This window comes from Gracilinanus agilis, chromosome 1, assembly GCF_016433145.1.
Source record: "Gracilinanus agilis isolate LMUSP501 chromosome 1, AgileGrace, whole genome shotgun sequence".
Taxonomy (NCBI): Eukaryota; Metazoa; Chordata; class Mammalia; order Didelphimorphia; family Didelphidae; genus Gracilinanus; species Gracilinanus agilis.
In genome coordinates this window covers 731,396,041-731,411,347 of record NC_058130.1, presented here as the reverse complement: position 1 = coordinate 731,411,347, position 15,307 = coordinate 731,396,041, and the positions used below count along the sequence as shown (strand labels likewise).

At 37.0% G+C, this 15,307-nt stretch overlaps 1 protein-coding gene across 1 annotated transcript in view; it reads right to left on the bottom strand.

The window, feature by feature from the left end:
- The window catches only part of LOC123256789 (semaphorin-4D-like), a 68,197-nt gene that overhangs the window by 27,975 nt on the left and 24,915 nt on the right, over positions 1-15,307 (bottom strand). Inside the window, exons 3-4 of the mRNA XM_044685353.1 lie at positions 12,388-12,487; positions 10,801-10,911 (exon numbers count right to left, since the gene is read on the bottom strand). Of these exons, the coding sequence (XP_044541288.1) occupies positions 10,801-10,911; positions 12,388-12,487 (211 nt within the window). The remainder of the gene's footprint in view (positions 1-10,800; positions 10,912-12,387; positions 12,488-15,307) is intronic.

The following is a 15,307-nucleotide window of genomic DNA, read 5'->3' as shown; positions in this document are numbered from 1 at the left end:
GTAAAGATCAGAACATCAAATGCTTGAACTGGATCATGCTGAATTGACTCACTTCCCTCATTATCAAGGAAACTCTTCCAAACCTTTCCATTCCTCCTCAAACCTCCACCCCTTTATACCTTTTCAGCTAAGGTCTTTTCTTCATACTTTATTAAGAAAACTGAGACCATTTGTAAAAATTGCTTCTTCCCTCCTCCTCATTTCAAGTCATTCAGATACACCTTCTGCCATTATTTCCTCCTTCACCCCAACTTAGATGAAGAGATGGATCTTTTCATCAATGTAAACCCTTCTATGTATGCGAGTCAAATCTGTTTAGTCTTCTGCAGCAGATTGCTCCTACTAACATCTCTATTCTTTTACTAATCTTTAGTCTCTCCTTATATACTTGCTACTTCCCTGCTGTCCATAAACATATTCATGTCTCCTCCTTCCTTAAAAATCCCTCATTTGCTTCTTCCCTACTTTGTCCTATGGTTCTCTTCTCTTTCATGGCTAAACTCCTTGAAGAGACTGTCTAATTGCCTCCTTTTCTCTTACTCTCCCTTTCTTTTAACTCTGAAGTACATCTTCTGACATCATTCAACCATAACTGCTCTCTTCAACATTACCAAAGATCTCTTAATTGCCAGATCTAGTAGATTTTTCTCAGTCCTCAACTTCACTGAATTCTCTGTAGCTCCTCATGTTGTTCTCTTTGATACTCTCTTCTCTAGGTTTTCACAACATTGTTCTTTCCTGGTTCTCCTCTTACCTGAATGATTCTAAAGTCCTTTTTGGCTCTTCATCCAGGTATTGTCCAATAACCAAGGATGTTCAACATGGCTCTGTCTACATCCTTTTCTTCTCCCCTTATGCTATTTCACTTGATGATCTCATAAATTCCCATGGATTAAATTATCATCTCTGTGCTAATGTTTCTCATATCTACTTATCCATTTATCTCTCTCCTAATCTTTAGTGTCACATCTCCAGCTTATTGGATAGCTTGAACTGGAAGTAGACATTTTAAGTCAACATGTCCAAAATGATGCAAATTAGTCTTTTATTTTTATTTATTTTTAATTTATTTTTTCTGTTTTGCCTTTCTTTTTCTTTTTTCTTTTATAATAAAAGATTTTTCCATGGTTACATGATTCATTTTCTTACTCTTCCCTCCATTCCCTCCCACCCCCCAATCTCCCCAGTAGCGGACACACATTTCCACTGGTTTTTACATGTGTCATCGATCAAGATCTATTTCCATATTGTTGAGAGTTGGACTGGGGTAGTTGTTTAGCGTCTACATCCTAAATCATATCTGCAACAAACCGTGTGTTCAAGCAGTTGTTTTTCTTCTGTGTTTCTATGGCCATAGTCAAATTAGTCTTTTAAATTTATTTTTCATTTTTAACATTCATATTTTTAAGACGCTGACTTCCAAATTCTCTCCTCTCCCACCCCTCCCCAACCTATTGTGAAAGCAGGAAATGTGATATCAACTCATACAAGTGAAATCATGCAAAATATATTTCCACATTATCTGTGTTCCAAAAACAACAACAAAAGCAACAAAAACAGAGAAGGGAAGAATTTATGACCAAAGAAGAGCTAGAGAACATTACAAAATGTAAAATGAATAATTTTGATTATATTAAATTAAAAAGGTTTTGAACAAACAAAACCAATGCAACCAAGATTAGAAGGGAAATGACAAACTGGGGAAAAATTTTATAACAAATTTCTCTGAATAAGCTCTCATTTCTCAAATATATAAAGAACTAATCAAATTTATAAGAATATAAGCCATTACCCAATTGGAAAATGGTCAAAGGACATGAATAAGCAGTTTTCAGATGAAGAAATCAAAGCTATCAATAATCATATGAAAAAATTTCCTGAATCCCTCTTGATTAGAGAAATGCAAATTAGAATGCCCTGAGGTACCACCTCACACCTATCAGATTGGCTAATATGAAAGTAAAGGAAAATGATAAATATAGGAAGGGATGTGGCAAAATGGGGACACTAATGCATTGGTGATGGAGTTGTGAAACTGATCCAACCATTCTGGAGAGCAATTCAGAACTATGCCCAAAGGGTTATAAAACAATGTATACCCTTTGATTTAGCAATACCACTACCAGGTCTGTATCCCAAAAAGACAAAAGAAAGAGGGAAAGGACCTACTGGTACAAAAATATTTATAGCTACTCTTTTTGAGATGGCAAAGAATTGGAAATTGAAAGGATGTCCATCAATTGGGGAATCAAATACTATTGTGCTATAAAGAATGATGAACAGGATGATTTCAGAAAGAGCTGAAAAGACCTTCATGGACTGATGCAGGATGAAATAAGCAAAGCCAGAAAATCATTGTACACAATAACAGTAATATTGTGGAATGATTAACTGTGGCAGACTTGGCTATTATCGGTAATTCAATGATCTGGAACAATTTTGAGGGACTTAAGACAAAGAATGCTATTCTCCTCCAGAGAAAGAACTGTTAAGAGTCAGAATGCAAAAGAAAGCATACAATTTTTCAGTTCTTTATTTGGGCTTATGTTTTGGGGTGTTCGTTTTTTATAAGATCACTCACTTACAAAAATGAACAATATGGAAATGTTTTATATGATAATGCATGTATAAGCCAGATCAAATTGCCTTCCAGTAGTGGGAGGAGGAAAGGAAGGGAGGGAGGGAAATAAATTCAATCATATAACTTGGGAAAACTTGTGTGGAAATTTGTTATTACACGTAATTGGTAAATTGGTAAAAAAATATTTAAAAAACAAAAAAACAAAGTTAACAAATTATGCTTCAATTTGCATTCAGCTTCCATCTTTATTTTCTGTGGAAGTGGATAGCATATTTCATTATGTCTTTCAGAAATGTCTTAGATAATTATATTGCTGAGAACAGATAAGTCATTTACAGTTGATCATTGTACAATATTGCTGTTACTATGTACAATGTTCTCCTGGTTCTACTCATTTCATTTTTCATGAGTCTGAATAAGTCTTTCCAGGTTTTTTGGAAAGCATCCTGCTTGTCATTTCTTATAGCACAATAGTATTCCATCACAATTCTATACTACAATTTGTCCAGCTATTCTCCAATTGATGGGTATCTCCTTAATTTCAAATTGTTTGCCATTACAGGAGAGTTGTTATGAATATTTTTGTACATACAGGTCTTTTTCCTTTGATCTCTTTGGGACATAGATCCAGTAGCGGTATTTTTGGGTTAAAAGGTATACACAATCTTATAGCCTTCTTTTGGACATGGTTCTAAATTGTACTCTAGAATGGCTGGATCATTTCACAACTCCACCAACAGTATATTAGTGTCCTAATTTTCCCACATCTCCAGCATCTGTCATCTTCCTTTAATGTCTATATTAGCCAATCTGATGGGTATGGGATGGTGTATCAGAGTTATTTTAATTTTGTATAATTAGAATTTTGCTCCCCAGGACTCACTCTCCCAGCATCCCATTTGCATATCTACCTTACTTAACTAATTCGGGGAAGATATAAGTTTTGTGTAGCTCTGTCCTCTCTCTCTTCTCCAGGAAACACAGCTGTGGCAGTGGGGTGAGTGCCAGGTTGGAGAATTTTTCATTTTTTACTTTTGTTCTTGTAGTTCTTCTACTTCAAGTGATTATTAATAAACTTTATAAAATGTAATGCTTGGGAGTTATTCGATATTAATTTAAATTTTACATTGTTGGCAATCAGAAGTCTGGAGTTTAGGACCCTTGCTCCTCTCTAAGTTGGTAGAGCAATTTTTTTAATAGATAAAAGACAGATTAGTTTTAAAAGCCTCTGCTGCTCTCACTGCTCCTCCTCTTCCTTCCACTGTTTTTGCTGTCTGCAAACTACTGCAGTTCACTTGCTTGCTCCCCTTGCTCCCACTGTGCCTACCTACCACTGCTGTTTGCCTGAAGGTCTGAGCGCTATTTGGAAGCATCTTCTTTTTCCTGCCAGAAGGATGAGATCCAAATCCTCTTGGGCTACCCTTCCCTACAATCATGAGTCTCAAGCCTGCACTAGCCACTTTTCAGCAGGGGAACACAGAATGGAGCAGCCTTTCCATGCTATCCACCCCAACCCCAGCCTAGCTAACCCAGGGGGGGCTTCCATGCTCCTGGCTGTGGGGGTGGGGACTGAGGTGTCACAGGGCCATTGGCTTTACCCTTGGGGGGAGGGAAAGGAAGGTTACTCTTTCAAACCTCAACTTTAGCCAGTTCATACCAGGGTAGCACAACCTATGGACAGGAAGTAGAATTGCAAGTTTCCTGCCTATCTCAAACAGCTCCCATTCCCAGAGAGCATTACTGAGCTCACACAGCTCAAAGTTTTAGGATGTCTTTTCTTGCTGCTATTCCTAGCTGTACTTGTCCTTGCTATTAGCTTGAGTAATCTCAAGATTCAGAAGGGAGATTCATCCCCCTTACTATCTAAGCATGCCCTGTCTCTGCAATACATCCAATATGGGGTTCATCCACACTATGCTCAGTGCGGGGAATCTCCCTCACACTGGGGAACTCCAGAAGTGTGACTAAAGGAATCTAGATGGATGATGATACTTGGGAGAGGAAGGAACCTCAATGAGTCTGCGGGTGAATTTTAAGCCTTTTCAGATTCCATTTGCCTTATTGATGTTAACTGTTTCAGTTTATTCCCCTCCAAATAGTGAAGAAGTCTCTGTAACATAGCTATCAGAATTGGAGAAAAGGACCTTGAATTCATTGCTCACATTGTCATATATATTGTATTTGCTGATTGATTGTTTTAAGATTTAATTTTGTTTTTTAAGTTCATATATTAATCTAATCTAAAATATTCTGTTATACTATGTCATTTTTAGCTACTGTGTTTTGGCCATTAGCTATATGTTCTGTTACACTGTCTTTATTTGTACCCTCCCCCCATGACTGGACTGGAGAAAATGCCATTATAAAAGTCCATAAACAACTTGGACAAACCCTTTTCTGTGGCAAAACTATAGGTCCTTATGGAGGCTGGGTTTGTCACCAGATCCACTGAGATCACATGTTGCCTTAATGGCCTTTTTTTCCTTTTTCTGTTTGTTAATTATCACATAGATGATGATGGATGGACTCCATCAAACTAGTTACAACCTGTATACAATCTTTGGAGAATTTAATGACCTAAAAATCTCAATTGATTTTAAGGGATCTTCAGAAATGATTTTTAGATATCTAATAGCACCACTACCTCATATCTTTGAGATGTTTGTAACAAGAGGTAAGGGTCCATTTAGTAGTTGAAGTGAAGTGTAATAGCACTATTGTATTCCCCACCTTCTCATTTATAAAAATGTAATGGATGAGACATCAGAAGTGATTTTCACTATGGTAGTCCTCACCTCCACATTGCAAGTGATGAGACATATAAACACATGCCTTTTTGTGGCTAAAACAGTTTCATACCAGAGGAGGGAGGTTTCCCAAGGGGCTCAGTTACCCTGTGATGGGTTATAATCTTATCCAGGAGGTGGGAAGGTTTTCCCAAGGGGCTTGGTAATGTCTGGATGGCTCCCAAAGGGAGAAATTTCCCATGGAGCTTATGGCTCCTTGACAGTTTTTATATTTGTAACTCTTCAGCTTACTCTACCCTACTCTAGATTCTTGGTGACATTTTAGACCCAAAAGATTTTCATCAGCAGTATAGAGGTCTTTTTTTTCTGGTTTCTCCTGCCACATTTTGGAATGATGGTAGTAATAGACTTTGTTAGAAATATCCTCAAGGTTTACAGATTGGCTAGATTCTGGAGAATTTGTGACAAGTACCCATGACCTTCAAAGGTTTTTTAAATGTCACACAGCAACTCATGTGAATCCCAATGATAGTAGGTTTGTTTGCTATTGTCATTAAATGGGCTCTTGTGATTTTGGAGAATTTTGTACTTCTTTGAATATGCATTAGCTGCTGTACTACTGTTTTAAAAAGCTGTTACTTGGTGAAAATCATGTGCACTCATACTGTGGATCATGGCCAAGTTAAAAAAGAAATGATCTCATTTTTTGTGTGAGAAACCTTTGTATTGTGTCTCTACATGGCTGACTCCTTGTCATGGAATGTGAACTATATATTTTTGATTTTTAAAAAATTTTATTATTGTTTTTCCTTGTATGTGCAATAGGTTATTTGAAGTTTTTTCTCTCATTTTTTGTACTTGAAGAACGTTACCAGTATTAATGGTTTTTTGATTTTGCACTAGGATAAATTTAAAATGTCCATTAGTCCTAATGTCAATGAATACTCAAAAGCTTTAGACCAGTCATGGGCAAACTTTTTAAAGAAGGGGTCAAAGGAAAGGAAATGCTCATCTGTTGGTCTGTTTCTAAGTCAACTCTTTTGATGTTTCATTGTATTGTATCCTACTCATTGCATTCATCAGATTAAGAATAATAGAACATTTCAGGGGGCCACATCTGGCCCGCAGGCTGTAGTTTGCCCATCACTGCTTTAGACTATGAAAATCTCTCATTAATTGTTAAATATTGTGGGACTTTGATTAATGATTGTGTCTGATTCTAGGAAAATGGATCACAAAAGAGCCATTGCACAATGCCAAGGAGCAAAAGGTCAAGGAGACCAACCAATCCCGGTGGGATTGATGACATTCTGCGCCAAGACAGGGGACTTGAACTTATTTTGGGGTTCGAGGAAGAGGCTGTTTGACAATGTCAGACACAGGATTCCCTCTTACCAGATCCAGACTTCTACCAAGTACCTAACTTTGGCTGCCATTTTGGCTCCCTTATCCCTGAGAGCAAAAGGTAAAATCAGACCAGGGAATATTTCCCTTTTGCTTCAAAATCTAGTCCCTTTTCTTTCTTTCATAGTATGGCAATTTCCTGTAGTCCTGGCTATTGATTGGGTAAGTGTATAATTCCTACTACAGGCTTGTGGGACATAAATCACTTTAATTGGGCCCTGATTCAAGGACCTGTTATGGGTTTATTTTTCCTTACTTAGAATTTTTACACATGAAACTTTCATATTTTATGTTTCATCCAGAAGTTACCTTTTTCTCTTTTATTTGGGTTGGGGTTTTTTTATGTTTTTTATTTTCTTTTGACAATTGATTCATATACCTTATAACTTAACCATGTATCCCAAGGTGATCTGGGTGTTGGTCAACACTCTCCTCAAGGGGGATTGTATTATTATCCTATAATGCAAAGTTTAAATTCTTTTGAGAGTACTTTTAGGATAAGAAACTTGTTACTTCTCTGAATCAAGAAAGTGAACTGTTTGGAGAAGGCACCATGGAGAAGTCTGCAGAAACCCCACACTGCATGAAAAAAGATTCAGAATGAACTTTGGGATATAGTAAATTAAACTGAGGTGGGGGAGTTAATGCATTTATTTTGAATGTACACTCTTATGCCAAAAGGGACAGTGAGTGCCAGGTAGGAGAATTTTTCTCATGTGGCTTTACTCAATTCTATTTTTTAAGATACTATTTTCTAAAGTATTTTTTATGCATCTGTTACCAAGGTGTGAAATTTCTTTTTACAAATTTCTTGTATCATCTTTTATTTTTATTTTTTTAAACTCTTAACTTCTGTGTATTGGCTCCTTGGTGGAAGAGTGATAAGGGTAGGCAATGGGGGTCAAGTGACTTGCCCAGGGTCACACAGCTGGGAAGTGTCTGAGGCCAGATTTGAACCTAGGACCTCCTGTCTCTAGGCCTGACTCTCAATCCACTGAGCTTCCCAGCTCAGCTACCTCTTGTATCATCTTATATCATTTCTTTTCTCAATTTTTCCTCTGCCTCTTATTTAATTTTAAAACTCCTTTTTGAGCTCTTTTAGGAATTCTTAGATGAACTGGGTTTCTGTCTAATTCACATTTATTTTTTGAGGCTTTGCCTATTGCTGTTTTGACAAATTTTTTTTCTTCTTCTGAGTTTGTGTCTTCAGTTTATCACCATAGGAGATTTTTATGGTCAGAGTTTTTATTTTTATTTTTATTTTTTATTTTTTGCCACTGGCCTATTTTCCTAGACTATTTCTTGACTTTTAACTTTATGTTAAAGTTAGCCTCTGCTTTTGGGGTGCAGGTGGCATTGACCCAAGCTTCAGGTTTTTCATACTCTTATTTTCAGAGCTAATTCTCAGGGGGTGGTCTGAATGCTTGTGCTTCTAAGGTGGTATGATCCAAGGAAGGCTGTGGTCACTGCTTTCCTAGTTTATGATGGGTCTTTTTCCTCCTACAGATGCAAGTGCTAATGTTCTTCTTGGCCCTAGTAATATATGGTCCCCTACTCTCCTGTGGCTGCAACTACTAGTGTTCCTTTCTGTCAAAGAACTGAGACCAGGGCCACTGCTCCTTTGTGAAGGACCACAAACCCTTGCCCTAGAACTGTCACCAGGGCCCCTGAATCCTTGTGGCTTTCAAGCACTAATACTCCTTTTCACTCCCATAGGCAATGCCCCCCTCCCAAGTTGTCTTGGGCAAGGAAAAATGTCTTACTCCAACCTTTTCTTGGCTCTGTCACTCTGAAATTCAATTTAAAGCAATATTTTAAAGTTGCTTGTATGTAAATGGAATTAGCTCACCTTTAATCATTCTTTAGACTTTAGCTACCAGGAATATGTCACCCCACTCAACTTAGAATTAAGTGGGGAAGGGGGAGGTCTATGACCCACATGTGCTAATAAGTGACAAATCCTAAACAAATGACTGCCCCCGAGGCAGTCCAAAACAAGGTTGAGACTGTCATTTTTCTACGAAGAACTGGAAGGTGGACGCAGAAAGTGACGAAATGAACTATATTTTAAATATGATGGCAACTTTCTGTGAGGGATTTTTGCCTTTTGAACCTGGCCTTGAAGGAGCTTGGGTGAGACCTCAGATTGCTTCCTTTTGAATTGTCATGTGGGTAAGTTAGTCTGACTCCTTTCTTTTCCTTGGTGTTTCTGGAGGCCCTATCCTCAAAAGAGGCCTCACTTCTCAGAGGAGGCCTCATGGTTAGAAGCCTTGTTTAATTAACCTCTGTGACCCCTTTGCTGGTTCGGGCCTCCGGACCAGGCCAGAATCTGTCTGTCTGTCTGTCTGTCTGTCTGTCTGTCTGTCTGTTTCATTTTCCCTTCCTTTACTCTTCCCAAATTATAAATAAACCATTTCAAAAGTCATCCTGACTTGGGTCTCTTTTATTAGGAATTGATATTTATTCAATTCCTTGGTGACCACACTAAAAACTCTTAAATATCCAATACATTCATAATCTGTTCTCCTTTTTTACACTTGGAATGGTCAGCTGAGTTGTTGCCTACCTAGTTCTATCTTGGCTACTCCCCTCCTCATTTCTTTTCCCTCCAAACCTTCCCCTCTTCTAAAGTTTTTTTTTTTTGTTTTGTTTTTTTTTTACTATGAGGACACCACCATTCTCACAGTCACTTTAGCTTACAACTTAGTTCTCTCTCTCTCATTCTCCCATATCCAATGTGTTGTTAACTACTGTTGATTTTAACAAAGACATGTCTCTTCTATATACACCCTTCTCTCCTCTGACACAGCTGTCACTCTAAGGCAGAGTCTCATCATCTCATTCCTAGACTACAGTATAGACATACCTTCCACATCATGACTTTTCCTATTGTAGTTTTGATATATCATGAGTTGGCATAAGAAACAAAATGAGAATTTTGCAGAAGCAACAGATAACACACAAAAGCCATAAGATGACACAAAGTTTAGAAACTATAGAGTCTATGATCAAATACCTAATTTTAATTTTATAATAAGGTAAACACTCTGTAAAAGAAAAAAATTCAGAATTTTTTCTTTGGTATGAAGAGAGGTAAGAAAAAAAATTTTATATAGATTTTCTAGATCATAGGAGGTCTATACTCTTAACCCCAAAGATGTGGAATGGGATAGCTGTCATAGCTTTCTGATTTGTTTCCCTTAAGTATTTTTCCACTTCAGTCTGTTCTCTAGTCAGCTACCAGAAATCTTCCTAATGCAGAGGTCTGATCATGCCATCCCTCAACTCCAACTCAATAAACACCAATGGCTACTTATTATCTTTGAATTCAAATAGAAAATCCTGTTTGTTTTTTAAGCCCTTCATAAACTGTTCCCTTTCTTACCTTCTGGTCTTCTTATACCTTACTCCCAAGTTAAATGGCCTTCTTGCTATTTTTCACAGAGGATATTCATCTCCTGATTCTATGCCTTTTCATTTGTGGTATGCCATGCCTGGAAAGCTCTTCCTCTTTGTACTCATCTCTTGGCTTCCTTCACATCTTACCTCAAAGACCATCCTCTGAAAAAGGCCTTTTTTGGTTTCCCTAAATGCTGTTACCTTCCTACTGAGTTCATTTCCAATTTATACAGTATAAAAATTACAAGTACATAGTTGTCTCCAAGATCAGAATGTGAGCTCCTTGAAGGGAGAGGTTTTCCTTTGTATTCTCAGCATTTAACACAGTGCCTGGCACATAGTAAAAACTTAATAAATGCTTGTTGATTTGACTTGTTGACTTGGAAACAACCTTAGAACACAGAAGATCAAAACTGGAAGGAACTTTAGACAGAATAAAAATTTCAGTTAGGGACTTGAGAACACAGAATAGAGAAGATGGAATTGGAAGGGACCTTCAAGATTATCTAGTATAATTAAATTCTAAAACTCATAGTAAGTGAAAATAATTAAGGCATTGCTGACTTAAACTAAGAAATTTTCAACTGATTTGAATTCTGTCTTCAGTTCTACTTTCCTTGAATAGAATTATTTTAAGTGTTGAATTAAAGTTGAGTAAATGTCTTTTACCATTCAACCAAGATGTTTTGAATTCTGTCCTTAAGCGATTTTCTAATCCTCGAAATATAATAGGCTCAGTACCCAAAAAGTTGTTGTAGGTAGCTGAGTAAAGTGCACCATCTGTGAATAAATGGGAAGAAACACAGGTATAGTCAATATTTATTAAAACTATCAGAAAAATAGCCAAAATTTCCCAGAAAAGTAAAAGTCAAGTAACTGCACTCAATAGGGCAAATTCCAAGGAAAAGAGGGCATAATATATTAGATTAGGAAAGATTTAAAAACCCAGAACATGAAATGTAGGCACTAAAAGGAACCTCAGAATATAAATCATGGAACATCAGAGATGGAAGGGACAAAAGAACTGGAATACAGAGGCAGAAGAACTTTCTATGAAATCTAGGAATCTGAGGAGTTTGGATTTTAATACTAGAGAGTTGGATCAGGAGGGACTTTTGAGGTTATTTAGCCCAAGTCCTACCTAAATGGGAATTCCCTCAACACATATCTAAATAGTGGTTATCCAATCTCTTCCTGGAGCTCTCTAAAGATAAATAACTTACTTTTTTTGAAAGTAATTTAACTTAAATATAATCTTTTAATTTTAGGAAATTTAATTAACTAAATTTATTTAGCATTAAATTTAATTTCATGGAACTTCTGAATGTATGAAGCTTTTCATTATATATAACATCAAAATCTATCTTTCTATAATCCCCCTCCCACTTTACTCTTACATACAACTCTTTGCTCACTCAATTATTCTTAATTCTTCTTTCTGTGTTTAAATAAAGTAAGTCTAATCTCTGTCTTTCAGGTGATAATACTTCAATATTTGGAGACAGCTATTATATCCTTCCTGAGACTATCCTATACACAACAGGGAAGCATTGAATTATAATTTAAATGATTAAATTTAAGAATAAAAAGTTGGATTCTTTTCTACTATCAAATGTCCATTCTTTCCCCCTTATTCCCTGAACTCACTCTCTCTCTTTTACTTTTTTTTTCTATTTCCTCATCCTTTGTGAAACTTTTTTCACTCTTAGAAACCATGCTGCAAATTTTGCCTTATGATAACAATTAGATTCATTTAAGGAGTGCTTAGGAGATGGTTTTTATCATTTTAAAATAAGACATTTCTAAGCTTTGTCAATAGTATGATTTTCTGAGGCAGGGTAGAGGGATAGCAGGGATAATTTCTGAAAATTTAGTAGGGGCTTCATAGACATGAGACTGAGTGAGATTTAGAACTTAGAAAATTCCGCATAAGTGAACAGGGTGCAACATACCCTAAATGCTTCATATAATTTAATTTAAAATCTGACTATTTTATTACTATTAGAAATATTTAAATATTTTAAGTCTCAACTATAATAAAAACCACACCTCAGAGAAGAAACCCGATTTAGCCATTAATTATCAACCTTATTTGGGCTGATATGCCTTAGAGCTGTGATTAATTGGATGAGCAGTGGTGTTACTTATGTGTGCCTGCTCTCTACAGAAGTCAATATCTATGTCACAATAAAGTATTAGAGAAAGATTTAAGTCTGGAGAGTCTAGTTTCTGGGACAGTAATATAAGAAAACCTACCAACAAACACGGAGCTATACTTGAGAGTGGGATCAAATGGACATTCCCCTCTGCTCTCCTTTTCCTTTCCCTCTAGATGCATCTCTGTATTGTTGATAACCTGGGTTAAACATCAGAAATGGACTATGGCACTGTCTGAAATACAAATGATATATCCACAGAACTTTACAGGTACATGGCCCCCTCGCACACATGCTCATTTGGTCCTGAAAACTTGAGGGAGGAGGCAGTGCAAGGACAGTCATCCCCTTTCTATAGATAAGGTAATTAAGGCTCAAGAATATAAGATTTAGGGCAGGAAGAGCTTTTAGAGTAAATTTAATTCTACCTCTTCATTTTACAGATGAGAAAACTGAGGCTTCAAAAGACTGAGACTTGCCCCAAGTCACAAAGATAATAAAAGTCAAATGTCAATCAGATTCTGATGCAGATCTAATGTTCTTTCCACTAAACCACACAAGCAACTTAGATTTACAGCAAAGAGGTCATTGAATACAACCCAATACGGTAAACATTCAGCAATTCTTCAGGGGGAAAGACTACAGAAGAAATATATAATAAGGTCCTTATTCTAAAAAAGCTTATAGCCATTCCCCAATTGATAAATGGGCAATTGACATGTATAGGCAATTTTCAGGTAAAGAAATCAAAACTATCAATAAGCACATGAAAAAGTGTTCTAAATCTCTTATAATTAAAGAAATGCAAATCAAAACAACTCTGAGGTATCACCTCACACCTAGCAGACTGGCTAATATGAGAGCAAAGGAAAATAATAAATGTTGGAAGGGATGTGGCAAAATTGGGATGCTAATAATGCATTGCTGGTGGAGTTGTGAATTGACCCAACCATTCTGGAGGGAAATTTGGAACTATGCCAAAAGGGTTTTAAAAGACTGCCTGCCCTTTGATCCAGCCATACCATAGCTGGGTTTGTACCCCAAAGAGATAACAAGGAAAAAAACTTGTACAAAAATATTTTTAGCTGCATTCTTTGTGGTGGCAAAAAACTGGAAAATGAGGGTATGCCCTTCGACTGGGGAATGGCTGAACAAATTGTGGTATCTGTTGGTGATGGAATACTATTGTGCTCAAAGGAATAATGAACTGGAGGAATTTCATGTGAACTAGAATGACCTCCAGGAATTGATGCAGAATGAAGGGAGTAGAACTGGGAGAACATTGTATAGAGAAACTGACACACTGTGGTACAATCAAACATAATGGACCTCTACTAGCAGCAATGCAGTGATCCAGGACAATTCTGAGGGACTTATGAGAAAGAATGCTATCCACTTCCAGAGAAAGAACTGTGGGAGCAGAAATACAGGAGAAAAACAACTACTTGATCACATGGTTCGATGGGGATATGATTGGGGTGTAGATACTAAACCATCATTTTATTGCAAATATTAATAATATGGAAATAGATCTTGATCAATGATACATGTAAAATCCAGTGGAATTGCTCATTGGCTATAGGAGGGGGTTGGGAGGAGGGAAGGGAAAGAACATGAATCATATAACCATGGAAAAATATTCTAAACTAATTAATTAACTAAATAAACTTAATTTATAAAAAGAAAAAAGAAAATAAAAAAGCTTACAATTTAGCTGGGGAAACAAGGCACACACATAAATAACCAACCAAACAAAATACTTCTGAGGCAGTTGGTGGCTCAATGCATAGAGAGCCAGATATGGGACGTCCTAGGTTTGAATCTGGCCTCTGATACTGTGTGACTCTGGGCAAGTCACTTAACCTCAACTGCTTAGCCCTTACCACTCTTCTGCCTTGGAATCAATATTTAGTATCAATTCTAAGACAGAAGGTAAGGGTTAAAAAAAACTCAAAACAAATATTTATTAAATATCAAAGTTGCCAGACTCTATGTTAGATGCTGTGGGGATGAACAAGTACAACAAATGAAATAATCCCTGTTCTCAGGGAGCTTGTAATCTAATAGAGATATAATTACATTGATAAATACAGAAAGAACAAACATAAAGAAAGCAAATTACAAATAAATACGCAATAGTTTAAAGAGGGGAGTTTGACAGGGTGGGCACTAGTAGTTGAAGAAATCAGGGAAGATTTCCTGGAGAAGGTAATGCCTGAGCTACACCTTGAGGAAGAGAAGGATTCTGTGAGGCAGAAGTGAAGAGGACCTTCAAGGCATAGATGACAGCCAGGAAAAAGTCATGCAGATGGGTGGTGGAGTATCCTGTGTGAAGAACAGACACAACATAGATTTGGCAGGACTGCACAATGTGGGAAGGTGAGTGTATGAAGCTGAAGAGATAGGAACGGGTCTGGCTGGAGTTGACAGGGAGTCAACTCAAGTAGACTGAGTCAAGGAATGACATAGTCAGACCTGTGTTTAAGGAAAATCATTCTGGCAGAAGAGTCGATAATGGATAAGAGTGGGTAGAGATTTAAAGTACAGAAATCAATTATTAGACATGTAATAATGGATACAAGAAGGGATGAGGGCCTGAATCTAAGTGGTAATTATGTGAGGGTAGAAAAGGGATCAGAAGTGAGAGATGTGCAGCTAGAAATGGCAAGATCTGACATCTCACTGAATATGTGGGGGGAGGAAGAATGAGGACTTGAAGATAAACCTGAGGTATGAGGAAAACTAGAAGAATGGTGCTGTTTTCTACCCAGGAGTGCCAACATGAGAGGTGGACACAGTAAGTATAGAGAAATTCATAGAGGAAGAGAACAACAGGAGCCAACATAGCTAGAGAAGATTCTTAGAGAGAGAGAACACTAGCTGGGCTCAATTAGGGTATATTTTACAGGGAGGGAAGGCATTCTAAGAGGGTAGAAGATCATGAGCAAAGGCATGAATGAATTTGTGACTGTGAATAGTCTTTTTTTTTTTTAACATTTATTAATATTCATTTTTAACAT